The sequence below is a fragment of the Ctenopharyngodon idella genome, chromosome 10 (genome assembly GCF_019924925.1).
Source record: "Ctenopharyngodon idella isolate HZGC_01 chromosome 10, HZGC01, whole genome shotgun sequence".
Lineage (NCBI taxonomy): Eukaryota > Metazoa > Chordata > Actinopteri > Cypriniformes > Xenocyprididae > Ctenopharyngodon > Ctenopharyngodon idella.
Window position 1 is genome coordinate 22051249 of NC_067229.1, and position 27197 is coordinate 22078445.

Here is a 27197-nt window from a genome sequence, read left to right on the forward strand (position 1 = left end):
GGAATTTTTTATGATTATGTACTTTGTATGTCCATTCACAAAGGTGTCATTGGTAGTGCTGGGATCAGTTGATCAGTCGCAAAAAAAAAAAAAAGACATAAATAAATAAATTCTTAATCCCTGATATCAGTTATTTACTTTGCCCTTCATATGGAAGCACCGCAGAAACCACCGTATTTGTAATGTGGGATTTACACCGCATATGTGTTGCTTTGCATATTTTTGGCTTCTCAGACTTATGGGATACAGAAACATATCTAGGCAAATCAGTTTTGGTATATAGTTTGACACTCTATTTAAATCACAGACATCATGAAACTGTAGGTTTAAAAATACATTTTATTTTATAGCATATTCATTGCCAACTGTTTTCACATTCTTGGGAAGGTGATGGCTGTAGCTTTGCTCTCAAGATCATGGGTAAGACAGTCTTAAAATAGTAATGCATTAATGTAAATCTCTGATATTTTTCAGATTTTTCAACAGTGTTTTACCTCATAAAAGCAAGCACATTTCATGTGTCTACTGAATGTAAACTATGTAAATAGCATGTTTATAAGATAAAGGATTGTAATTAATAATATACTGTAGTTCATCTTCTGTACATTATGGTGTCATTACATATGGAAAGAACAGTTTTAATGTATTTAATATGTAATCATTTCCAGGAGCAGTTTACACATTTGTGTGTTTGTTATAATATATGAACATGTTACACAGTATATGTAATATGTACATTGTAGTATAAAATGCTACTCCTTGACTCATTAACATTACTTGTTAAATATATCATCATTACAGGCTGCTGAATTCACAGCCAGTCTTCCACAATTCCAGCTCATTATCTACTGTCTCCTAATGCAGTGTAAGAAGAAATTAGATTTTCATTAATAATAATACAGCTGTTCTCACATCAAATCATTTTCAACATCAAATTAGTTAAAAAGCTTTAATTAACAAGGTAATTAACAAAATTATGTAATGCTTAATGGTTACTGTTGTTGCTTGTGTAGATTTTAATACTGTATTTATGAAAACACATGTTAAGTTAAAGGAAGTACATCCAAAAAATGAAAATTCTGTCATCTTTTGCTAACCCTCGACTCATTTTGATGAGAGAATTTTTCATTTTGGAACTGAATAAATAATAAATGTTAAGTGATACATTTCAGTGATCAGTTGATGATCTGCCAAGCATTATATAAAGCATTAAATAAAATGATGTTTGTGTAATGCTGTTCTAAAAAGTTATTATAAACTGTTCTCCACTTTTCAGTCTCAAATTCAAACAAAAAGATGTTCAATTGATATTTTACTTATTTCACTGAACTTGCATAAAACGGTGCTTCCAGATTTTCATGACTATCTCTTGTTATTTTGTTTAATATATTAATTTATTCTTACAGCACTATTAGTGAAACCTACAGGGACTATTAACTGCTCCGAACCGACTACAGATGCTCTTTTAGTAGCCCTGAAGGAGAATGTTTTTGGCAAAACTGATATGAGGCCAGTTATTAACCCGAAAACTCCCACCAACATCAATGTGAGCTTCATTCTGTATGGAATTTTAGATGTGGTAAGTTTATTTAATATCACTGGCAATCAAACGTGTGGGAGTTGGGACAAGAGAGTGAGCCACATAAGAAAAAAAAATCAGAGCAGAGGCAAGCATCTGAAAAGGCAAGGCGACCAGAAATACAAGCAGACTTTGTTGGGTTGACTAGCCGGAACAAAATGAGCTCCATATCTGTATAGCAGTGATAGGAAAAGTAAAGGCAGTGTGCCTTTGTGACGACAGGGCTGAGTGAGGTTGTGTATTTTCAAGAAGTGGACGGGACCAAGCATTGAACCCTGAGGAGTCCCTAAAATTTAGGAATTATTTTTTATATAGATTCAAAAAACTTTACTCTTTAAAGTTTTTCATTTAAAGAACACTTGATTTTCCTGCTCGCCACCTTGCTGTCATATTGAGTAGGTTTGTGAATGATATCAATTATGAAATAAATGTTAGAGAGCAGGTCTTTTGGCAATTGTGGGGGTAAAACTTGCGTACATTCTTAATTTTTCTCTTTCAGGATGAAAAAGCTCAAATATTTGATTCCTTCATTTGGGTGTATTTGGTAAGACCTTTTGCAGTTGTCTTTAGGCTTCTAAACCAGTGTGATTTCCCATTATTTCATGCAGCTTTTATTATAATGATATTTTGTTTTGTAGTTTTGGAATATTGAAGGTTTGAGTTGGGATCCCGTTGAATGTGGAACAGACAGAATCTCACTGCCAAGAAAACAACTGTGGAGGCCTGATATTGTTATTAATGAATTGTAAGTACAAAAGTATCAAGCTATTATATGATTTACAGTATGTCAATGCTGATCATTGCACACAAATCTGAAATCTTTCTCCTGTATCTCATGAAATGTTACAAGACTTGTTTGCAGTTTAGTGCATTTGACTAAAAAGCTTACTCAAAAACTTAAATAAATATGATAGATAATAGAAGGAGTGCCCTGTAATAGAATAGATTAACATTACTGTCTTGCATACTACTCATTCCTAATGCTGTTTTTTTTTTTTTTACTTTGAAGCATGGATGAAAATAAAGCCCCAGACACATATTACCTCTATCTCCACCATACTGGTTTGGTAATGGATGATCTTCCAATTCATGTGATCAGTTCCTGCAACATGGACATCTATACCTTTCCATTCGATATTCAGAACTGTTCATTTACTTTTAATTCATACAAGCTTAATGGTAAGTTGGTTTGACTGAAGGGTAGATTTTCAGTTATAACTACTATTGTACCTTTGTGACCCATGTCATCTCTCATTGGTTTGGTCTTCTCTACAGCGGTGGATGTTCAATTGTCTTTTGTTGAACCAGCTGCGCAAACACTTAAAAAATCCCTAGATGCAATGAAAACTAAAGGGGAGTGGGAGCTAATCGCCATGTTTGCTGAAAAACCTACCATCCTTCCTGAAGAGCTAAAAACTTCTTTTGATACACTCATTTACTATGTATGAACACACAGAAGTTAAATTTGTATAACTTGTATAAGGATAAATTGGGTTAAAAATTCTATTGTCCATTTTTTAATTAAATGAACTTTTATTGGAATGTAAATTAACATTTTATATTATTTTATTAATCAGATCGTTCTCAGCCGTCGACCCACCATGTATGTGGTGAACCTCCTGATTCCCAGCTGTTTCCTCATTGCTGTAGATCTATTCAGCTTTCTTCTACCACCTCAGAATGTGGATCGTTCTGCCTTCAAAATGACCCTCATCTTGGGTTACACTGTGTTCCTGCTGCTAATGAACGACCTGCTGCCCGTCACAGGAAACACCTTACCTCTCATAAGTTTGTATAGGAGCTTTGTTGTAGCATTACACTTTGTCCTAACCAGGCATATGACAAGTTTTTGGTCTTCACTGAAAGAAAAATGCTCAAGTGAAGTGACTAAAGGGCCAGATTTACTAACTGCTTGTGCCAACGCAAACCCTTTTTTTTTTTGGCATTAAAAACTACTGTCAGGATTTACTAAAGACACGCAGTGAGAAATTAGTGATGAAAAGGCGTGGACAGTTATTTTTGCAGCTGACTTTATTAGGGGCCAAGCCCCTATTGTAATTGTTAGTTAGGGGCCAAGACCGAAGGTACTATTTTTTGGCATTAAAAACTACTGTCAGGATTTACTAAAGACACGCAGTGAGAAATTAGTGATGAAAAGGCGTGGACAGTTATTTTTGCAGCTGACTTTATTAGGGGCCAAGCCCCTATTGTAATTGTTAGTTAGGGGCCAAGACCGAAGGTGCATAGGCAACTATTGTTGGCGTTCTTATTTTTATTCTTCCGTTTTCGCTCTGGAAGTCTATGGCAGCCCATTTAATACACTGATAGAAGTCAGTCCCAACATTAACCACACCGGTTTTGGATTCTCTAATTCAATCCCTCTAGCGCCATCACCTGTCCAAAGTTTCACTCACGTTTATGCTAATAACTTTTGAACCATAAGGGCTAGAAACAAAATTATTTTTTCCTCTGATTCCTTGGCTCTGATTACTTAGCTTCCTCTGATTCCTTGGGATTGCACTCTATGACGTCATTTTCAGTCATGAAAAATTTCCTGCCATTTTGAATTTTCTGAAAAACCTACTTTTTCAAACTCTTCCAAGGCCGTTGGTCCGATTTTCACAAACATTGAACCAGATCATCTTCAGACCATGCCGACAAAATGTTATGGAATACAAGTCAATTTCTCAAACTGTTTTCGAAAAAATGCACAAACTAATTTTACGTAGCGCTTGCGAAAATAGACATAAGGCTGTATCTCCGCAATGCTTTATCGCATTTAGACCAAACTTGGTACTTGTCATTACAAGCATCGCCTGAGGCAACATGCAGTTTCGGTGCAGCGCCACCAACTGATCCGGAGATACAAATGGCTTTTTTTGCTTGTAACTTCTGATGGGTTTGTCCTTCAGATCTTTCAGATCTTCTGACCATGCTGGCAAAAAGTTATGAATTTTGTGTTGATAGTAATGAATAGTATAATGAATAAATTTGAAAAAAATTTGATGAGTGGTGCGTGGTGATAAGCAATGAACACTTGATCAGAAAGTTGGGGGTTCAAATACCATATGATGCAATATCCAAACTGTTACTGGTATGCCAAGTACATTCAAGGGTTGACTTGGCTCAGCATTATACAAATTTCTTAATTTTTTAGTAATCTTAGGATTGGGTATAATGAGCCACAGTTGAGTCTTGGTAACACTTGAAAACACAGACTGAAAGTGAGTGAGTGAGTGAGTGAGAAAGAAAGTGGGCAGAGTCCAGAGTGCACATGATAGATTTGGGGAGCCAGGGTAGACCACGCAGATTAGGTGGCCAGCAGAATGGAGCAGGTAGTGGAGGCAACCACCAGGACAGGGCAAGTAGAGAGGACCAGGCAGAATATTTCTCTAGATTTATATATATTGGGTCACATGAGAGTTTTTGGAATGCCAGCTGAACAGAGATTATCTACAGTGCCATCTGGAGTGTTTGCAGAACATGTACCATCTGGTGAACTAGTTGACTGGCTGAAATCTGGAGTGCAGGTGGAGAAACTGACCCCTGGTTAGCAGGCTGACAGCAGACTTGAGAACATCTGGAGGGCCAGCTGACTTGCTGACATCTGGGGGGCCGGCTGACTTGAAGATATCTGGATGGCCGGCCTCAGTACACCTAATTAGACAAAAAGACTACAAACAGAGAGTTCAATGGTGGCCATCAAGGCTGATACTTGGGAACCCAGAATGGCCTCTGTGGCTGAGACAAGGAAACTAGGAATGGCATTCTTGGACAAGATGGAACAGGCAAGGCATTCAGGGACAACTTCCTTGGTCATAACAGAAGAGGCAGGAACCTCTGGAAGGGTCTCTATGGCCAACACTTGTCTGGACTTTGGGCAAAGCTCCCGGAGCCAAAGTGTATTCTGGAGCAGACTCTGGAGCAAATTCTAGACTGTGCTCCAGGGCTGGATCAGACTCTGAAGCTAGGTTCTTGGGCTAGAGCAGACTAGTGGGCTGGCATGGAACATGTAAGGGGCTCTTTATTAGAAATGGATTCAGTGCAGAGCTTGTTATCCTAGCCCTTTGGATGGACATGATGGGAAGATCTTCCAATTTAGAAGCCAGACTATTACTCACAGAAACTGCTCACTCAGAACGGTGTTTGGCCGACTTGGCATGACAAGACTTTGGCTTGGCTCTGGTGATTGATACCTGCTTGGGTAACAAGACTTGCCACATAGGAAGGGGTTGGGCACAGAAGAATAGTTGTTCTGTGGCACTGTTGTGCTGAACCTCATAAACATCACCAACCATGTAAGGAGAGCCACATATCCACAGCACCCAATCCAGATACTGTTTCAGGGAGAGGGTCTGATTGCCTACTGGTATCAATGGTGCAATGTGATTGTCTAATCGACTCCAGACCAAATCCATCAAATCTCAGTCTTCCAAGGTGGTTAGATGGCCAATATTAGTCAAATTCCTCCACATATGGTTCTATGTTACTGCCATCTTGACATATGGATCACAGAACTTCTCCTGCTGGGTCCATATTGAAGGTCTGGCCTTCTGTAATGACACCAACTCAGAAATAGGTTAGGACCCAGTTGCGGGCATTTATTCTCAAAAAAAACTAAAGCAGGTGGGTAAACTGTAAGTAGGCTTTAACAAAATAGGTAGATGCACTTACCAACAGACGAGTAAAATAGGTAATGATCACTTTTCTTCTTACAGGAAACAAAAGGTATAGCCAAAGTACCAGGAACTACAACTAAGGATCTTGGCATTGCAGTATCAACAGGTAACAGTCTTTCCCTTCCCACAGAGTCTTTAGTAAACAGAAAGCCACAATGTCAGGAACTACAACTAACTACAACTAAGGATCTTTAACAGGCAAGTATTAACAGGTAATTTCAGTCCTTTCCAAATAACAAATAAATGGGAGGCTTAACAGTATCCAAAGAATGATTGCAGGTAATGGGTAAAAAGATGGGTAAAAACAGGAACTTAACTGAACAGATACAGATTAGAGTCCTCTGGCAGGGAAGTATACAGGTAAATCCAGCATCAAACAAATCATGAGATAATTCCAAACAACAGGACAAAGAATAACAAAAGAAACAGGCAGGAGAGAGTTCAGGATAGCAAAATGTTGAGTCCCAGAATATTACCAAGGCCAGACAACTTATGACTGTGAGATTTGGTGCTTTTCACCAGGTGAGTTTTGTTAGTACTTAGGAGACTGAAAGCAGGTGAGTGAGAAAGTGGGGCAGAGTCCAGAGTGCATGTGACACTGTAATTGCTGTTTGCAGCTATATTTGCATTTGTAAAGTTTCACTTTCAGATGCAAAATTTATGGGAGCAGAGTTTCATTTATTTAAATTAATTATGCAACATGATTTACCAGTATTGGCACCATTAATTAAAGCCCATTTTGTGCTTGGCATGACTGCAATAGTTGCTGCTAGAAGGAGGCATGGCAGAGAACAAAGAGAGTGTGTGGTAGAGGGGAGAGAATTTTCTCCACTAGTGTTAATTAATTTGCCAGAGGAAGATTTTATCCAAACATATCAATTACTAAGCCACATTATTTTTAATTTGCTGCGACCTTTTGCTAATTTGTGCTGCTCTTGGTAGATTGTGTTGGTCATTATGGAAATGAGCTGGCTGCGTCTGTGTTCTTTAATTTGAACATTGTCTGTAGATCACCCTCAAAACTTTTACTCCCTTTGGTGCTTTAATGGGATTGTAGTCAAATTTGCCATTTAGTAAATCTGGCCAAAGGTTTCTTGTCACTTGTCACAGTCACTGCTGGTTATGACAGTTTTAAAGCACTCCTTTCCTCTCTTGCTAACTGGAATTAATATTGTAAAGTTTTAGCTTATTTTATGACATTACATTTCCTCTCTTTTATATTCAATCTCTTTCCAGATGTGTTTTTTTCTCTCTGCTTGGCACTGATGGTGGCCAGTCTTCTGGAGACAATTCTTATTGTAAATATTCAGTGTGGCTCCAGTCACTATGGACCGTTACCTCAATGGGCCAAGGTGCTTTTCCTCAACTACCTTGCTAAATTTGTTTTTTTAAGCAAGAAATGCAGTGACCAAAACTGTGATCCTGAAGGTAGGTCTTACATGCATTTTTTTTTTTTTTTGCCTATAAATATATATATATATATATATATATATATATATATATATATATTATATGTAATATGTGATATATATAATATGTATGTGTGTCAAAAGTTTGGATACATTACTATTTTATGTTTTTGCAAGAAGTCTCATCAATTATTTGATCAAAAATACAGAAAAAAAACAGTAATATTGTGAAACATTATTACAGTTAAAATAATGGTTTTCTATTTTTATATATTTCAAAATATAATTTATTTCTGTGAAGCAAAACTGAATTTTTTAGCATCATAACTCTAATCTTCAGTGTCACCTGATCCTTCAGAAATCATTCTAATATGCTGATTTATTATCAGTGTTGGAAACAGTTGTGTTGCTTAATATTTTTTATAACCTGTGATACTTTTTTCAGAATTATTTGATGAATAAAATGTTAAAAAAGAACAGCATAAATTATATGAATAAATTATATTTTAAGTATATTAAAATAGAAAATCATTATTTTAAAATGTAATAATATTTTACAATATTGCTGTTTTTGATCAAATAAATGCAGGATGAGCTTAAGAGACTTTTTTCATAATGCTACATAATTATCAAAAATAGTAATATAATAAAGTCCTTTTACGTCACCATTTCGCCAGCCTACACTTCACATAATAGACCTGTAGGTGGCACTTGGGCTTCATTATGATAGTTTCTCAAATAGTAAACTGTCCATGTAATTTTCAACCGATTAATGAATTAGAATGGAAAATTACCGCTCTACTTCACATTGTCCAATGAAATTTGAACTTCTTGTGCCATATCACAATTGGTTGGTGTATTATACATGACAAACGGGCATTGATAAATATTGTAATATTTTAAAATATGTAATATATAGATTTTTAATTAAACACACTAGCTTTGATTATTGATGAAAAAAAGTAAAAAAAAAAAAAAAAAAATGTTTGGTATATTTTTTTCGCCATATAGGCACTCACCATATTTGGCTCCAGAGCCTAGGTTTCGAACAGACTGTGGAAAAACAGTCAGCCAATTACAACGCACGCAAGACGCAACCCATAGCAACGTGTTATGACATCGCCTCAGACTGACTGTTTTTCCGGCTTTTTGAGTGATTTGTTACTATACATTATTGTTAATTATAATTTAAATGCATTTTGTTTTATTGACCACAATATTATCGTTGCTATTTGTCTGAGAGGGACACTTTTGATTAATTTCGAAAAAGGGCAGGGGCTCGAGCCCCCAAAGCACCCCACCCCCCTCTGCACGTGCCTGTTTCCATGTGTCATTTAAGAGTATTCTATTCATGTATTAAAAAAAAATATATATATTTATTTCAAAAACTTCTCTTGTACCTGTAGAGTACAGAACTGAGACCAAATGCTGTGATCCCGTAGCTGACACTCCTCAGAGCGAAGCGGTCTATAAGACATCTCCTACTCTTCAGGAACTGAGGAAGATAAGCCACGAGTTACTATCCATCCGTCAGCAGGTCAATAAACATTTTAAAACTGATGAGAGCGCAGATGAGTGGGAACATTTGGGTCAAGTCATTGACCGCTTGCTTTTTGGGCTGTATGTTATCTTTCTCTCAGTGAGTTTCATTACTATTTTTGTCATTTGGCTGTCCTGGTACAACAAAAATGCATAATTGACATAAATGAACTACATGAAAATAAGTGCTGTTGAGTGTATATGATCACTGAACCTGTAAAAACAAGTTGCCATTTATTAAATTAAATAGTCTGTAATGAAGATTTTCTGTCAATGTTAAGTTCTGTATTTGTTTTGATTGTTTTTTGTAATCCAACTGATTAATCAGCATAAATGCTTGTTGTCAGATGTTTATTAGGTATAAAGTTTAGTAAGTTATGGTAGAAGAACTGTTTCAAGAAACACTGTTTTTGGTCTTTTGAGAAAATACAGGTTGGTTAGAGAATTTTTTTATATATATAAAAAAAAATTCCTTCTTGCTGTTGTTTGAAACGAGTGAAAAAAAATGAATAAATCAAATCAACAAATATGTATGATTTCTGAAAAGTGACACTTTTTCATTTTTGAAAAAAAAAAAAAAAAAAAAACTATTAAAAAAAAAGGCCAAACAAGACTGACCATGACCTTTTCAATGAGATTCAAAGATGCTAAGTGGGTTTATACAAAACATGAATTGTTGCACCATGGATGTTTACCTTCTCATTACAGTTCAGTACAAGTACTTCCTTTACATATTTACATTTAGGACTTTATAAAAACATCAGGATATTACATATCACCCCCAAACCACCCCCAAAATAGAATGTGAATTATGGTGATGGAATGCTTATACATATATTATATATATATATATATATATATATACAGTGCTCAGCATAAATGAGTACACCCCCTTTGAAAAGTAACATTTTAAACAATATTTCAATGAACACAAAAACAATTTCCAAAATGCTGATGTGGCAGTACCAAATGGAGGGGAATGTTAATCACAATTAAATTTATCCGACTACGCCACCCTGGTGGGAGGCCAGGGAAATAACTCCCAATAAAGGACACACAGATAAGTTTCACCAATTGAAGGCAAAGAGATAAGGGAGACGTGAGTATCAATACAAAAATAGACTTTATTGTAAAATCACCAGCATTGATTAAAATTCTCTCTCACAAAACACACCCACAATGGTAGAAATAGTTTCCAGGGCCAGGATTAGTGGGAACAAGGCAGGCCAGCTGCAACTCAGGAGGTCGTCCAAAACCCAACTCACTTCACACCAAAGCAGACACCACGCACACCCACCACTGGGAAGTTGTATCAGCACACCGTGAAACACACCACAGAATGGAAGCAGCTAGCCTCCCCAGTTCCACACGAGTTCCACAATTTGAGTTGAATTACTGAAATAAATGAACTTTTCCACAACATTCTAATTTATTGAGATGCACCTGTATATAAATATACAGTACATACCACACTGCACACTCCAATCCAGAAGGGGGCATGGGCGGTAATGCAATGCTGCAAAAAAAAAAAAAAAAAAAAAAAAAAAAAAAAAGCGCAGAACAGATGGTCTATGCATAGATAAGTTCTCAACCAGTGTTCCAACCTTGGAAAGACATCAATAAAACATAATTGAATTTATTTAGAGAGAGACACAATTTGTTCAGTAAACCACTGTTTAATAAAAAGAAGAAAAAAATCAGCAATTTTATGTTTAATTCCCTTTCTGTCGGACACGTTCGATGTCATGTTGGAACTGTACCGACAAATTGGGATCTAGCTTGAGAGACCAATCCACTTTGAGTGTAAACTAAATGAGCCATTGTACATTGGCATGTGGATTTTGCATCTCACGCTCCGCCCCGCAGTGTGGGTATAAATACGGAAGCGGATGCATTGCATATTCAGCTTTTCGCTGTAAGTCTACTAGAGTGTTTTCTACAAGCCTGTTGTGTGAAAGTGTTTTCAGCTGTGGTCATGATCTGAACATCATTCAAACAGCTGTTTTCACAGCTTTTTTTGAGAGTTGATTGAGAGTTTTTGCTGTTTATTCAGCCTGAGAGAGGTTGTGCCTTCAATGAGAGTGAGTGCACACAGCGGACTGCACTAATCCCTGCTGGTGCACTTCAGCACCAGAGAGAGCTAGATTTCCCTAAAAGAGCTTACACCTCAAACGAGGTGGAGTCCCTTCGCCTATTCCCCAATGTAGTTCTTCTTCTGGTGGCCACCAGAAAAGGGTTACTTCAGCTAATAGCCTTGGTGACCTGATCTCCATGGGCCCCTCACTCCTCTAGCACACCGCAAGCTGTGGAGCTTCCAGATAAGCGCGCTGGTCCTTCTTGTGGGGTACCAGTCGTTTCCTTTGGGGCTCCGACGGATGACCGGATGTCAGTCGCTGCATCGAAGGGTGAGCTTGGTTCCTCCAGGGATGAAGATTTGGCTGTGCTGCCTCCTTTGGGTGTTGTAGCGTCACCCTAACCTGACCCAGAGTTGACAGCTATGCTTTCCTAGGCCACCGAGTAGGGCTCGAGTGGAGGGATGATTGGTCTCTTTGGGCGGCCCGTGCTGGTTCTCAGCACCACGCCCCGGTTCCATTCCGGAAGTGCATGAGGAGGTTACTAGATTGTGGACAGCAACTTTTTCTGGCTGAAACCGGTCTGGTGCTTCTGCCCCCTTCACTACCCTGCACGGGGATAGTTCCAAGGGGTACGTGGCGATCCCCCTGGTGGAGCGGTCGGTTACGATGCAATTGTGGCCAAAGGCCGCTACCCCCTGGAGGGGTAATCTGCGTCTCCTCTCCCGGGCCTGTAAGTTCTCATCCTCTTTGGGGCCAAGGCTTACAAAGCCTGTGGAGAGGCTGCCTCTGCTACTCATGCCATGGTGCTCTTGGAGGTCTACCAGGTCAAAGTGCTTAAGGAACTGCACGAGGGTAGTTCAAACCCAGGTGTTATGCTGGAACTGTGCTCAGCGACGGACCTCACCTTACAAGCGCCGAAAGTCACTGCACGCTACTTGGGTCAGGCGATGTCCACTATGACGGTCCAGGAACAACATCTCTGGCTGAACCTGGTGGATATGCTTGAGATCGTAGTCCTACTGGTGAAGAACATGATAGAGCCAGTCCCTCCAGCCAATATAAAGACAGGGTTTTACAGTCCCTCTTCATTGTACCCAAGAAAGGCGGTGGGTTATGGCCAATCTTGGACCTGCAAGTTTTGAATTGGGCCCTTCTCAAGCTCCCGTTCAAAATGCTAATGCACAGAAACGCATTTTCAAATGCATCCGTCCCTGAGATTGGTTTGCAGTGATTGACCTGTAGGACGCATACTTTCATTTCTCAATTCTCTCTCGACACAGACCGTTCCTACACTTTGCGTTCGAGGGTCAGGCATATCAGTACAAAGTCCTTCCCTTCGGGCTGTCCCTGTCACTTCGCATCTTCACAAAGGTCACGGAGGCAGCCATTGTTCCCATGAGAGAATGTGACGTTCATATTCTCAACTATCTCGATGACTGGCTCATACTGGCCCAGTCACCTCAGCCAGTTGGGACTTCAGGTCAACAGGGAAAAGAGCAAACTCTCCCCTGTGCAGAGGATCACTTTTCTCTGTATGGAACTGGATTGGTCAACCAGACAGCATGCCTCACAGAGGAATGTGCTCGGTCAGTGTTGAACTGCTTGAATTTGTTCAAAGGCAGGACAGGCACTAAAACTTTTTCAGAGGCTCCTGGGGCATATGGCATCCACAGCTGCAGTAATGCCACTCGGATTGCTTCATGAGGCCACTTCAGCATTTGCTTCATGGTCAAGTCCTGAGACGGGCATGGCAGCGTGGCACCCACCGGGTTTCCCTTAACCCGTACTGTCGCCAAACCTTCAGCCCGTGGTTGGACCCTTAATTTCTATGGGCAGGAGTTCCCCTAGAACAAGTGTCCAGGCATGCTGTGGTTTACACGGATGCCTCTGCCACCAGTTGGGGGGCCACATACAACGGGCATGCAGTTTCGGGTATTTGGACGGGTCCCCAACTGCATTGACACATCAACTGCCTCAAGTTGCTAGCAGTACATCTTGCACTGGGCCGCTTCAAAGTGCCGCTACAAGGCAAGCACGTTCTGGTCTGTACAGACAACACTGCGACCATTGCGTACATCAACCATCAGGGTGGTCTACGCTACCACTGCATGTGGCAACTCACCCGCCATCTCCTTCTTTGCAGTCAGAAGCATCTGAGGTTACTTTGTACCATTCACATTCCGGGCCTGCTCAATCATGCAGCCGACAAACTCTCACGATAGCCTGTAATTCCAGAGAATCGAGACTCCATCCCCAGGCAGTCCAGCTGTTTGCTTCTCTGGACACGTCGCATTGCCAGTTGTTTTACTCCCTGACCGAGGGGACCCTCGGCACGTACACACACGCACACAGCTGGCCCCCGAGGCCTATGCAAGTATGCGTTTCCCCCAGTGAGCCTTCTTGCACAGACACTGCGCAAAGTCAGGGAGGACGAGGAGCAGATCTTGTTAGTTGCACCCTATTGGCCCAATCTGACTTGGTTCAAAGAACTTATGCTCCTCTTGACAGCCACTCCCTGCCCCTTCCTACGAGGCGCCTCTATGCTTTAAGTGGAACCTGTTCATTGAGTGATGTTCTTTCTGCCATGAAGACCTTTAGGAGATGCCCGATCAGGACTGTGCTTTCCTTCCTGCAGTATGGGTTGGAGCGAAGCGAATGCTGTCTCTCTCCACCCTGAAAGTGAGTTGTGTATATTTTTTTTAGGATCCTTTGATGAATAGAAAGTTCAAAAGAACAGCATTTATCTGAAATAGAAAGCTTTTGTAACATTATACACTACTGTTCAAAAGTTTGGGGTCAGTAAAAATTTTGACTGCATCACCAAACAGGCCGGAAGGTGAAATCAGGATGTCAAAGAGAAAAGCTTGTCTTTTTCGTTTATCCCTGTTAGATTAATCCACAGGGATGGATTAATCCACAGGGTGACCAAAGCAGCCATTGACTGGCCAATGGCATGGGCCATTGTGCTTGATCGCACAGAGGGCAAGATCTGTGGCCCGGCGGAGCTCTTGAACTGCCTCGGGATTCAACCCCTCACCGTAATCTTGCTCTTTTAGCAGGTCAGACTGGTGCACCTGCAGAACTGCCAAGGTGTGCCTGACCCGCTGCTGCATATGTAGGGTTGGGAATCGAAATTCAATTACAATTCTGGAGTCGAATACTTAAGTTCAGGAATCAAACACTTGTTATAAAATTAAATTTTTGATTCCTCATCAATTCCTTTGTGTGCATTTTAATATGACTTTAAACCATTCAATCACAAGAAGATGTGCACTATTTTCTGTGTTGCACATACATGCAAAGCAGAAAGCCACCTCTAATACTGAATACTGCTCGATACTGAACTAAGTTCTTTTCCACATCTTTTTGCACTTGAATGGACAAATACACAATCGGTTATGTCTTACGTGAACGTAAACAGTTGATAAAGAAAACAGTATATTGGATCTGTGCAGCTCTTAAATGGCAGCAGCCTAATATTCCTGCTGTCGTCTCTATAATAATGTTAATAAAAAACAAAAGACAAAGAAAAAATTCACTCACTGTTCTTGACTGAATAACTTTTGTAACTAAATTTGTAATGTATATTTTATTTATAAAGTGCAGTGTTATTTTACATTTTATTAGTTTCTGTAACTGAATACCTGAAAATCTTAAAACACTGTTCATTTCAATCATATCTGTCACAGTTCCCTTTGTTCCTGGACTCCATTTCCCATGATCCTCCTGTTTCCTCACCTGCACTCACTTCCTCGTCATCTCCCTATCAGCACTCATCACCTGCACCTGGACCTGATCTTCTGCACTCCCTTTATAATTGACTCACTCCCTTCTCTCCTTGTCTGGTCTTATTGTTGTGTAATGTTGAGTTAGGTGAGTTTGGTTGTTGTTGCTACTCCTTCGTGTAATAAATACCCTTATTTTGTGGATATCCGTATACGCCTCATCTCTACTGCAACCACACCGTGACACGTATCTTTGTACAGTTGTATTTATTTGTGTGACTGCTAATTTTTTTACTTGTCTTTAATAATGCTTGAAATTTATATCAGTTAGGCTAGTTGTTTTGCTGTGGTATTTTTAAACCATAGGCAAAAGTTCCTTGTGTAAGTGTTCGTTAGCCTATTGATTTTTGTTCATGGTATTCGGCTACAATTAAATGTATTGCAACAAGACTTTGAATAAATGTGAATGTCTAAAAAATTTTTTACCTTATTGGAATCAAAATTAGGAATCAATAAGAATTGGAACTGATAAGCAGAATTGGAATTAGAATTGAAATCGGAATCGTTAAAATTCAATTTATACCCAACCCTACACATATGCCTTACCCACCAGATTGGATGTGACTCTACATGGCTTTGTATGTTGTAAGGCTGGTTTCCTCTACAATGATGCACTTGAAAGAGAGAGATAGCCTGCAAGCATCACTTCCACCTTAAGCATCACCCCATACCCATTCATGCCGACCATCACAGAATATGTCGAGGTGGCCTTAGTATGTATGCAGATTGAGTATGGGTTCTTTCAAACCCTCAACACCTCAGTGTGTAGGTCAGGGAAGAGCAAGAGTTGGCAGTGTGGAGGTTGCACTCTAGCTGAGGTAAGGAGGCAATCAAGCTTAGAACGAATGACTGCTTGCTTCTCATTTGACCAATCGATCCTTAACTTGGCCACCGTTTGAGTAACAACCTCGAGCAGCTCCTCCAATGCGGCAGATTGAGGAAGCTGCTCTGTCGAAACACCCGCCTACATCCAGCCCCTCTGAGTCAGATGCAGACAGCATGAGTTCATGAGTTCCTCATTTTGGTCTGAAGAATTCACAGAGAGAGCTTTGAGATCCAAAATGGGTCCTCCGAGTCAGTGGAGAGTATGAGAAATAGGGTGTTTTCACCTGTCTCAAACTCTGCCTCCACCAACTCAATCTGCGATCCTCATGACCTGAGATGCCGGATCATCTCATCCCTAAGAAAGAGCCAAGCAGGACAGGAGCTTACACATGCTGAATCTTTAGACACATGCTTCAGACATGGGCTTACGCAGGAGCGTTCCCATAGCATCAACGTCATGACACAATGTCAAAGTTCCACTTTGAAGGGGAACTGAGAAAAGTAAAAAAAAAAAAAAAAAGAAAACAACATTATTATTAAGCAATAATAATGAAAATAAATAGATCACTAACACTATTTGTTCTAAAGTAATGCTGTAGATAAAGTAATTTAGAGATGATAAATAAAATGTACTAGAATTTTTTTTCTTTTTTTCTTGCAGTTGTATTAGGCATGAAATAAATGTTTGAAGACACAAACTGATTTGGTTTAAAAAAAAAAAAAAAATAGTCTGTTAATATACAATTGTCTGTATATTAAACTGTGTTAAACATCAAATAGAAATGTGACATGAGAAAGGGAGACTTTCACATTGGTGTCACACCATGCAAAATTATTGTCATATCCACACTACAATTTTAGACAATGCCACGTTTCTTACCCTGAGCTTTAAGTATGCAAAAGTATGTTCCACCACAGAGACCCCAGTTACCACCACATTTATTTTTGACACACACTAGATATTTTGCATGTTGGGCTTGTGGCTCCAATGTCTGATAGTTTTGCAAAAGTGTTCATTGTTGCAAGACATTGCATGCTGGATGACTAATTCATATTTGCCTAAGCAAATCAGTTATTTGTATTTATGATACATACCCACCATTCTAACACTTTACCTGTCAAACTGAGAAATGATTCTGAAATTAAAATCTATGGGTCACTGATAGTCACAACACTGACCAAGAACTTAATGGATATAGATCTTCTGTCAATATTCAAGGTAAGATTCAACAATTACCAATAGGCTGGGTTTCACCTGACAATAATTAGGATATGGTTTTGCTTGAAAACTTTGAATTTACACTTAAGCAGAAGGTAGTAATGCAAATTGTTCTGTTTTACCTTTTTTGATGCATGAATTTTAAATTTAAAAAAGAAAAAATATCTTAAAGTTTCTATATACTTTGAAAATTTGAAAAACAAAAAACAAAAAAACAAATCCTAAACTTGGTGATTGGCCCTATAATACTTTCATCAATCATGTTGAATTTTTGTTGTCAGAAATAAAAATGCAATAAAAAAAGATGACAAGAGTTCAAATATAATGTATAGTGAATAAAACAAGACCTGTACACAGTATTGGGGACATTATGTATCAGAGGAAAACCATACCTTGTTCCACTAGTTACATTATTTACCAAAAACTACAAGCTAATGCACTTTACAGCTGTCTTCTATACACAGAAGATATATACAATCAAACCAAAAATTATTCAGACATTTTTGATATATTTTTACTAGTGGGTGCAGGACACTATAGTTCATTTATGTAAGTGAGGATAGCAAAATAAAGTAAACTGCGACATATCATACCCAAAAATTCTTCATGCAGTGGACTACCAGTAAAATTGATAAAAAAATTTGGAACCAAAAATTATTCAGACACTTTGACCTGACCATGTTTTGTTTAAGTGTTATCTGACATAATTAAGATTATTTTTTTTCTGACACAGTTTAACTTATTACCATTTTTTTAAATTATAGTGACTAAACTATTAATGAATGAAATGTTCAAGGTGTCTGAATAAATTTTGGTTTGACTGCATGTATATAAAGTGGACACCAAATGTCTCAGAATGGTAAAAATCTGGGATTCAAAATCAAATTTAAATCTGGAAATAAACTTTTTGCTTTGTAGCCTTCCACTAAATTTAGTCTTATCATTTGCCCCACTAAATATTAAGTGTCTTTAACTACTATGTATTAACATTTAAATTAATCATTTGATACAATGCATTTACTGTTTACATACATTGTACTTACATTAAAAAAAAAATAAAAATAAATCCTGCATAATTACATCTGTATTTACATCTACTGTATAATTACACAGTTGACCCTTCTCTTACCCCTTACCCCGCCTTTAAACCTATCCATACCTGGCCCTAACCATACCCATATCCCACATCAATAGTAGTAGTGTGACCAAAAATTATTTGTTTCACTCACAAAGGGTTTGTAGTAGCCTCAGTCTTAATACATTAACTGGACCCTTTTGTGCTGCAGACATATGCTGCCTATCATAAAAGAACTGGTCAAATGCAAGGTCCAAATTGTAATGGCCTTTTGTAGATGTAAAAGAACTGTGAAAGAAACATTTATCTAGGACTGGTCTGGTAAAGATCATTTTAGATCATTTTAAACTTCAAAATATTTTCCAAAGCCAAGAGGTCCAGCTGTTCTCAAGAAACCTTCTTACTGATTTATTACATATTTGGTTGATTCATGAATACAGAAACAAGTGTTTATAATTGTCATTGCAGGCTAGACAATGAACTGCCAAACTTCTACAACTCATTTCATCTTCACCTGCTTCATTATGCAATGTAAGATAATCAGTTAAATAATCAAGTCCAAAACATGAGCAAATCATAAAAAGAGCCTGGCATTCATGGCCTCTAGGACTGTAATACATATTTTTGGTTTAGTATGCATATAGCTTGTTTCCTTCATTACTATCTTTGTACTGTCTTCTCTCTTTGGGTCCGAACCCTTCTGGCAGCTACACTCATGAGATCTGCAGATGCATTAAACTGCTCACAGCCAACCGCAGAGTCTCTACTACAAGCGCTCAGAGAGAGTGTCTTCAACAAAACCGAAGTGCGGCCAGTTATTAATCCAAGAACACCTACAAAGATCAGTTTGGGTTTCATTTTGTTTGCCATTTTAGATGTGGTGAGTAAATTACCAAATATACCAATCACAGTATGCAGTCACATTACATTAATAATTTACAAATGGCTAAATAGAAATTGTGGATGTTTTCCCTTTTAGGATGAAAAAGCTCAAATCTTGGATACATTTATCTGGCTGTGGTTTGTAAGAGCTCTACGTATCTATTATGAACTGTCACCTTGCAGTTTATTCTTTGACTTAAATTCCTAAAATCTTAAATATATTAAATGTAATATTTTGATACTTTAAAAAAGTGCTTACATTATATAAATGGAAAATTAATCAATAATGATATTTGTGTTTTGAAGGACTGGAATATTGAAGGTTTGAGTTGGGATCCTGTTGAATGTGGAACAGACAGAATCACACTGCCAAGAAAAAAACTCTGGAGGCCTGATATTGTTATCAATGAATTGTGAGTTCCAAAATACAACATTAAAGAGAGCTTATTATGCTTTTTTACATTTTTACCTTTCTTTTGTGTATAATGTTGCTGTTTGAACATTAAAAAGGTCTGCAAAGTAAAGAAGCACAAAGTCACTACAAAGGGAATTATTCTCTCTATCAGTAAGCACAGTTTCTGAACTCCCTGAAACGCCTCGATTATAGTCATGTTATATAAAGTCCCTCATTTAAATAATCCCAGCCCAAAACATACACCATGGATGCAAAATTTCACAGCCCTGCAGAGTTGAGCTTCATCCCTAATTAAATGCACCTAATCAAGTCATTCAGGCTTGAAAAACTACAGGTATGTGCAGGGCTGTGGCCCTCCATGAACTGAGTTTTGCACCCCTGCCATGCACAAAATAAAGGGACGACGCCTGATTGAGTTGTGTTAGTAGTGTGCTGAAACTCGTGGCTATGGTAAAGGGTGTGACATTTCTGAAACACGCTGGAAGGGGTTGACCAATCACAATACACTGATTCAGCCAACCAATCAGAGCACGTTGTGCTTTTTGGAAGCAGGGGCTTCATAGAGACAAGAACTACAGTGTTACTGACAGACTGGGAAGAGATGTGCAGCAACAATATAAAATGTGTCAAAAAAATAACATATTCAAGCATGAAAAACAAAATCAAGACTTTGTAAAAGGGCATAATATAGTCTCTTTAAAATTCAAACCATTAAGGTTATTATATATGCTTAGACTATTTCTTTTTTTAATACAATAACAACTTAATTTAATTAATAAGTTAATAACCAAAAAAAAAAAACTTAGTAATTGCTTAAACAGGCTGGACATGAAGTGCAAACTGTGAACATTACTGCCAAGACAAAGCAGGTATTACTGAGAATTATAAAATGGATAGTTCCAAATAATGGATGCTGCTTGGTCAATGTAAACAGTGTTGCACATCCCTAGTATGTGCAAAACAACATATTTTCAAAATCAACACAATGACTAAATGTCGACTAATCAACTTAAAACACTAAAGAAATCAACTACTCTACTATATTACTAATCAAATATATTAGTAACATCTTGTCAATAGCTGTAATAATACAACTGTTGTGTCTGTCTGTGTCATACTGCTCTTTTTAATTACAGCATAAGTGATAACCAAGCCCCAGACACCTATTATGTTTATCTTTACAACGACGGCAAAGTAGAAGATCGGCTGCCAGTCCATGTGGTCAGCTCCTGCAACCTAGACATCTATACCTTTCCATTTGACATTCAAAACTGCACCTACACATTTGGCTCATACAAGCACACAAGTAAGTAATAACTTTTTTAGGCTGTCAATTAAAATATCTAATTATGATTAATAACATGCTAACTTTTGGTTCTGATTTAAGAAAAGAAAACCAAATATATGAAATTTGTGTGGATGACAGTCAACGGAATATTAAACAAGTGCTATTGGCATCTCGCTTACAAAAGAAATGATTGCTCAAAATGTTGCATCCACTGTGATTGAAGCAAATTAATTTCTCCCTCTACAGTTAGAGATGTTCAGATATTATTTTCAGAACCAGCGGAGGCCACTTTTAAAAAATCTCTACAATACATGGAGACTAAAGGGGAGTGGCAACTGACTGACATAATCGCCAGAAAATCTGCCAACACATCATACTTTAACATGGGTGGATTGGAGAGCTGGGATGAACTTGTTTACAATGTTTGTGTCACCTTCAATTCCTAAATATTGTAGTTGATAAACATTGTTATAGCAAGAAAATGCTATTTTTTTGTACTAAGATTAAGTGATGACAAGTTCATGGTTAGTTCAGAATTTTTCATTTGAATGAACTATTTCTTTGATTTTTGTTTTGTTTATTGTTCTATTTGTTTTCACATATTAGATTGTCCTAAAGCGCAGACCAACTCTATACGTGGTGAACCTCCTGGTCCCCAGCTACTGCCTGATTACCGTAGATCTGTTCAGTTTCCTCCTGCCTCCTCAAAATATGGATCGCTCTGCCTTCAAAATGACTCTCATCCTGGGCTACACCGTCTTCCTTCTCCTCATGAATGATCTACTTCCTGTTACAGGAGATACCATCCCTCTAATAAGTCTGTATTCACTGTATATAAACAGCAGGGTCCAAAAGTCTCGAGTCCGATATGTTTCAGTATTGCATTTAATTCTAATAGAAAACTTTTTTACAAATTATATATATATTTTTTTTTATAATTTTACGCTTTTGTTATGTATGGTTGCAGCAGATTAAAATAAAAAGGCTGGATTTAAGCACAGCAGTCTTTATTTAACAAACTCAAAGGAAATCAAAACATTCCCAAGATAACTTTGTTCCAGACATGAACAGAATTGAACTGAATGCAGAACTTAAATACCAAACCTATCTAATTAGTGAAAATTAAAAGTTGTAACTGATGAGCAAACAATGAACAAATCAAAGCAAAGAAACTCCATGAAAATTACTAGAAACAAAGGAAACAGAACTAAACATAGACAAAACCCACCCATAAACAGAAACCAACACTGATAACCATAACAGCTTTATGTGTTTCAGATTTTTTTTTTTTTTTTTTTTTTTGAAATCTTAAAACTTTACTTAAATTCAATTTTAAATCACAGACTTTTGGACCCCATTGCACTTTTTTTTAATATATGAAATAAAAAACGTACATCATATATATATATATATATATATATATATACATATACATATATCAGTGGTGCTCAAACTATTCGGGCACCTTTAATCAAATCAGAACATTCAAGTACCAATTACCTGCAACCATGTTCCATCTAACTTTTATTATTATTATTATTATTATTATTATTATTATTATTTATTTATTTGATTTTTAAACCTCATGTTGTGTTAAGATTGCCCTTTTTATTAGAGACCCTACAGACACCAACAATGTAGTAAAGCTGTGTAAAGATAATATCAATTTTAAAATTAACCTCGTATTTTCCTATTAAAATTTATTTAATTCTAAATTCTACCTTAAAAAAATTCAGTAGGTAAATATTGAAGCTTTGGCTGATTTTACCATAAAGTAATCATGCACTTTGCATTTTCATGGTGGTCATTTGAAGCTTATCAAGTATCACAAGATTAGTAAAAGTCATGAAGTATCCACCTGATGCTTTTCAGTCTATTATAATAGTACTGAGGTCATCAAACTAAACATATTTATTTTAAATAAATTTTAAAGTCCCCCTGTAGTCAATAATTTTATCCCTTAAAACTCATCTTTGATCACCAAAGTGACATATTTAAAGCCCGCAGGCACGTTGACGTGATTGGTTACAAGGTAGTTTGTGATGTCACAAACACCAGCAATTTCAAAATCTTTAGATCACTGCAGTTTTAAACAGAAAATACTCAGCAATGGTGTTGAAATATGAATTTGCACATGGTTTGTCTTAAAGCATATTAGAAACACCACAATAGACATATAAACAACATTAAAAACTTGATTTTCACCACAGGGGGACTTTAAATTTTTAGTGTCATGTTGTGTACCTTCTGTACCACAGTGTAAGACCCACTGATATATATATATATATATATATATATATATATATATATATATATATATATATATATATACACATCAATAACTTTATTTGAAGGTTGGTAACTTATGTTATTGTCTATCTTTCTCCCTACAGATGTGTTTTTCTCTATGTGTTTAGTACTGATGGTGGCCAGTTTATTGGAGACAATTGTCGTTACTAATATTCTTTGTGGCTCGAGTGACTATCCTCCTCTACCAAACTGGGTTAAAGTGTTATTCCTGCATTACCTGGCACGAATGGTTTGTTTGGGCCAGAAAATCTTTGACCAGAATTCTGCCCCTCAAAGTGAGTCTCATACCAGCTGAACAACCAGTGAAACATTTTCTGCAAAAAAAAGAAAATAATATTAACCCAGTTGGACAACTGACAGTATATATAATGTGTGCCTCTACAAGAAAAAAAAAATTAAACTAAAATACTGCATATTTAAAATACATTAAAGTCATAAGCTTAAAAAATGATGCAGCATGTCTATTTTACAACATATTGATGATGAATTTTGTTTACTTACCTATAGATCACATGAATAAATCAAACTATTTCTGCCAACAGAAAACACCAATGACATCATTTCCTGTTCACCTGAGAAAGAAATAAATCCAATTAGATACCACGAAAAGGGCATTAAAACACCATTAAATTTTGATGAGCAAGAACTGAAGGAACTAAGGATGCTACACGAAGATGTACTCACCATTCGCCAGCATGTTGATAAGCATTTCTCCAGTGATCAGAACACAGATGAGTGGATACACTTGGGGGAGGTTATTGATCGATTTCTGTTCGCTTTGTATGTTGTTTTCCTCACAGTCAGCTTCTTCACCATACTAATATTCTGGTTGTACTGGTACAGTTTTGACAAAAAAGCATAATGGCCCAGCCAAAACTGTACAGGTGTAAATGCAGATTCACTGGTTGATCTCTTTAAAGACTGCTCAACTGCATATTCCTCATAGTATGTCTTTTGTCATACAGTAGCTTTTAATTTTAATTATGCACAGCATTCAGTAGTTGAGCACGCAAGTGAATTATAACATTGTACGCTCTTAATGAGGAAAAGGTGGACCATGGTTTACCAAATAAGAAATTTAGCCCACATTAGGGCACATTCTTTACAATCCAGCCTTTGTACCTAAAATTAATTTGAAACCTCTGGCCTAAGGCAACAGAAGTATGCTACAAATATAATTAGGAAAAGACAAGACATAAGAGAAAACTTGATCAATGATCAGAAGTTATTCTGGTCTTATGATAAACATTCTGTCCTCTAATTTGCATCTGCATTTATTAATCACTATAGTCCTGGAGTAAGACTTAGAGCATCTTACTCTAATTGTAAATTATTAGAAGAATCCTTTAATGTTTTTGTTTTGTTTAAAAAAAAAAAAAAAAAAAAAAGTTTAATCTCATAATTATTTCATTTTGCATCAATAAAGCAATGCTGTGTAAACACATAATGCATATCATGGTGGTTTCTTTAAGTAGCAAGCTAGATCTGACTCTTTTTTCTTTTATTCTCTCATTAAACGTCCATTGCAAGCATATTAATGTAAAACTTTGTTTTTACAAACTGAGGAACAAGACAAAATTATTTTCTATACCACCAAACAGCATGCCACAGAAAACTTGCATGAACTTTCTTAATGCATGTAAATGATCAATGAATGTAAGACGTACAAGTAAGTGTCAATGTAACACTAAGCCAATTAGTTGAGCCTATCATATATAATGAATATAAATGTTTCTCTGAGATCCTGAAACCTTGCACTTCTGGAGACTCCAGGTAGGTTGAAGTTCTGGAAAATGGTTGTCACTTATAAATGATTTATAAATCACTTATAAATGATTAAATACAAAATTAATAATAGTTATTAAGATTGATGTGGTTTGGAATTGGTAAGATGTGCCTAGAAAAAAAATATAATCAGAAAATCAATGTAATAATTCTGCACACACTGTATAAATATTGGTCACTTTCTAAATAATAAAAGTATAGCACATCTACTAATTTGGGCTGGGACAATACATCAATTCTCGATTCTGGATACAATGATTCTGGTTCGAATCTGATATTTTCTCTCTCTAATCGGGAGAGGCAAATATCAAAGGGCAAATATTAAAAATTATTCATAACTTGTTAATATTTAAATGAGTTAATCAGATTAACCTGATGTAGCTTCATTAACATTACAATAAATTAATCAGTTCATCCTGTAAACATTCAGTATTGATTATTAATTAGTTCTAAGAAAAGGGTATTTTTCATGGTCACAAAAAAATAATTCTTTCTTAGCATTTACAACGCTTAGAGCATGTAACAAGATCGAGATCATTTAAGTGACAGTTATTTGCAGGCAGGGAGTCAGAACCAACATTATATTGTGCACAATTTTAATAAAGTGCCCCTATTTTGCCTTTTTTAAGGTTCCTAATATTGTTTTGGGAGTCTCCTACAACAGGTTTACATGCATGCAAGGTCAAAAAACACTTTTGTTTTCTCATAATATACGTTTAATTTCGCCTCAGTTCATAAACAATTTCGTTAGAAGCAGTTCAAAGAATCAGTCTCTCTAAACCCTTCCTTTCTGTGAGCCTACACTGCTCTGATTGGTCAGATGTCCCAATCCTTTGTGATTGGTCTACTGCGCGCACCGTGCATCCATTGCCATAACTGAATGACAGCTATCAATTCGCAAGACATTGTATACAATGTCTGGACAGAAAAGATAGCATCGATTTTACAGTATCAATTTGAGCCCGAGTCCAACGATGAAACGTCTGAAGTAGTCGATCAACCAGAAACTGATTCGCAATCACGACTGGAGTAGGATGTTTCTCTATGGTAAGTGTCACCTTAGTTTTCGTTATTTATAAGACATGATAGCAGCGTCATTGTTATACTTTATGTGGGTGCACCTGTGGGAACTGTATCAGAATACCAAGTGACGCTGAAAACCCCTAACATAAGATAAACATTTAGGCCAGAATACACAGACTTTTTTGTCATAACTAATAACTAAATAAAAAAATGGATATATCATTGTTTGAAATTACAATGGGTGTTTACTGTTTACAGACAGAATACTTAAACTAGTTAGCGCAGACTAGCATCTTAACATCCTATTACAATACAGATAGATCTCCAGTCTACTGTAATAATGAAAACGCAAAGGAAAAAAACTGTTTGTTTTACAGTTATGTAAGCGAACCGGGCCCACAACTATGTTGTAAACTCCCACGTTAGCAGAGCACAAACGTGAATAGCTGATAACACATTACACTCTGTAAACAAAAGTCGAGCTCCATTCTTTATCATTACTCCAAGTAATAAGACCGTATGGACTTGCTTCAGCATCTTCCACCTTTCAGAAAATGTTGTCAACGGTTTTACAAGGACTTCCGAATGTTGCCAATTACCTTGACGATATCATTGTCTGGGGACATACAAAAACTGAACATGATCACACACTCAAAGCCATTGTCCAATGCTTACAGGATGCTGGACTGAAGTTGAATCAATCGAAGTGTCAATTCAACAAATCCAGTCTGAGCTTCCTGAGCCATACAGTGAATGCGCAAGGAATTCAACCTGATGAGGATCATCTTTCTGCCATTCTTCATGCACCAGCCCCAAAAGATGCACCTCAACTCCATTCTTTCATTGGGCTACTATCATGGTACAATAAGTTCATTCCCAATTTTGCCACGGTAGTTGAACCTCTGCAGGCTTGGATCAGACAGGGCTCAGATTTTGTCTGGTCAGAGAAGGCACAGCAATGCTTTGATGCTGTAAAAAAAAAAAATTGCTTATTCATATCCCTGCACTTGCATTATTCGACCCAGATTTGCCTACAGTGGTATGGTGTATAACTCTTAATTGTATGTGCAACATTGACGGAGTATTTTGAGTCTCTTTCACACTGGTAAGAAAAAAACCGAAGTGGTATCGCCGGCGTGACCGCCGACCCGAGGGAGTTAAAAAAGATTAAGGAAACGAATCTAACGCTGTGGTACAACGAGCACACTTAGGCCCTTAAGAGAGCAGCCAGAAGAATAGAGCGCAGCTGGAAGAAAACAAAACTAGAAGTTTTTCGCATTTCGTGGAGAGAGAGAAGGATTGAGTACAG

At 37.3% G+C, this 27197-nt stretch overlaps 1 protein-coding gene and 1 long non-coding RNA gene across 2 annotated transcripts; both read left to right on the top strand.

Moving 5' to 3' along the window:
• Positions 1 to 416: 416 nt before the first annotated feature.
• On the top strand, positions 417 to 10065 carry LOC127520291 (5-hydroxytryptamine receptor 3A-like). The gene is made up of 7 exons (XM_051908265.1): positions 417 to 420; positions 1575 to 1579; positions 2218 to 2324; positions 2589 to 2766; positions 3133 to 3367; positions 7495 to 7686; positions 9074 to 10065. The coding sequence occupies exons 1-7, from the start codon at positions 417 to 419 to the stop codon at positions 9361 to 9363; spliced, it is 1011 nt and encodes a 336-aa protein (XP_051764225.1). The 3' UTR covers positions 9364 to 10065.
• A 6054-nt stretch (positions 10066 to 16119) lies between these two features.
• Positions 16120 to 19054, top strand: LOC127521385 (uncharacterized). Its single transcript, XR_007932343.1, has 3 exons — positions 16120 to 17110; positions 18654 to 18716; positions 18893 to 19054. It is a non-coding gene; the product is annotated as an uncharacterized LOC127521385 (long non-coding RNA).
• Positions 19055 to 27197: the final 8143 nt, after the last annotated feature.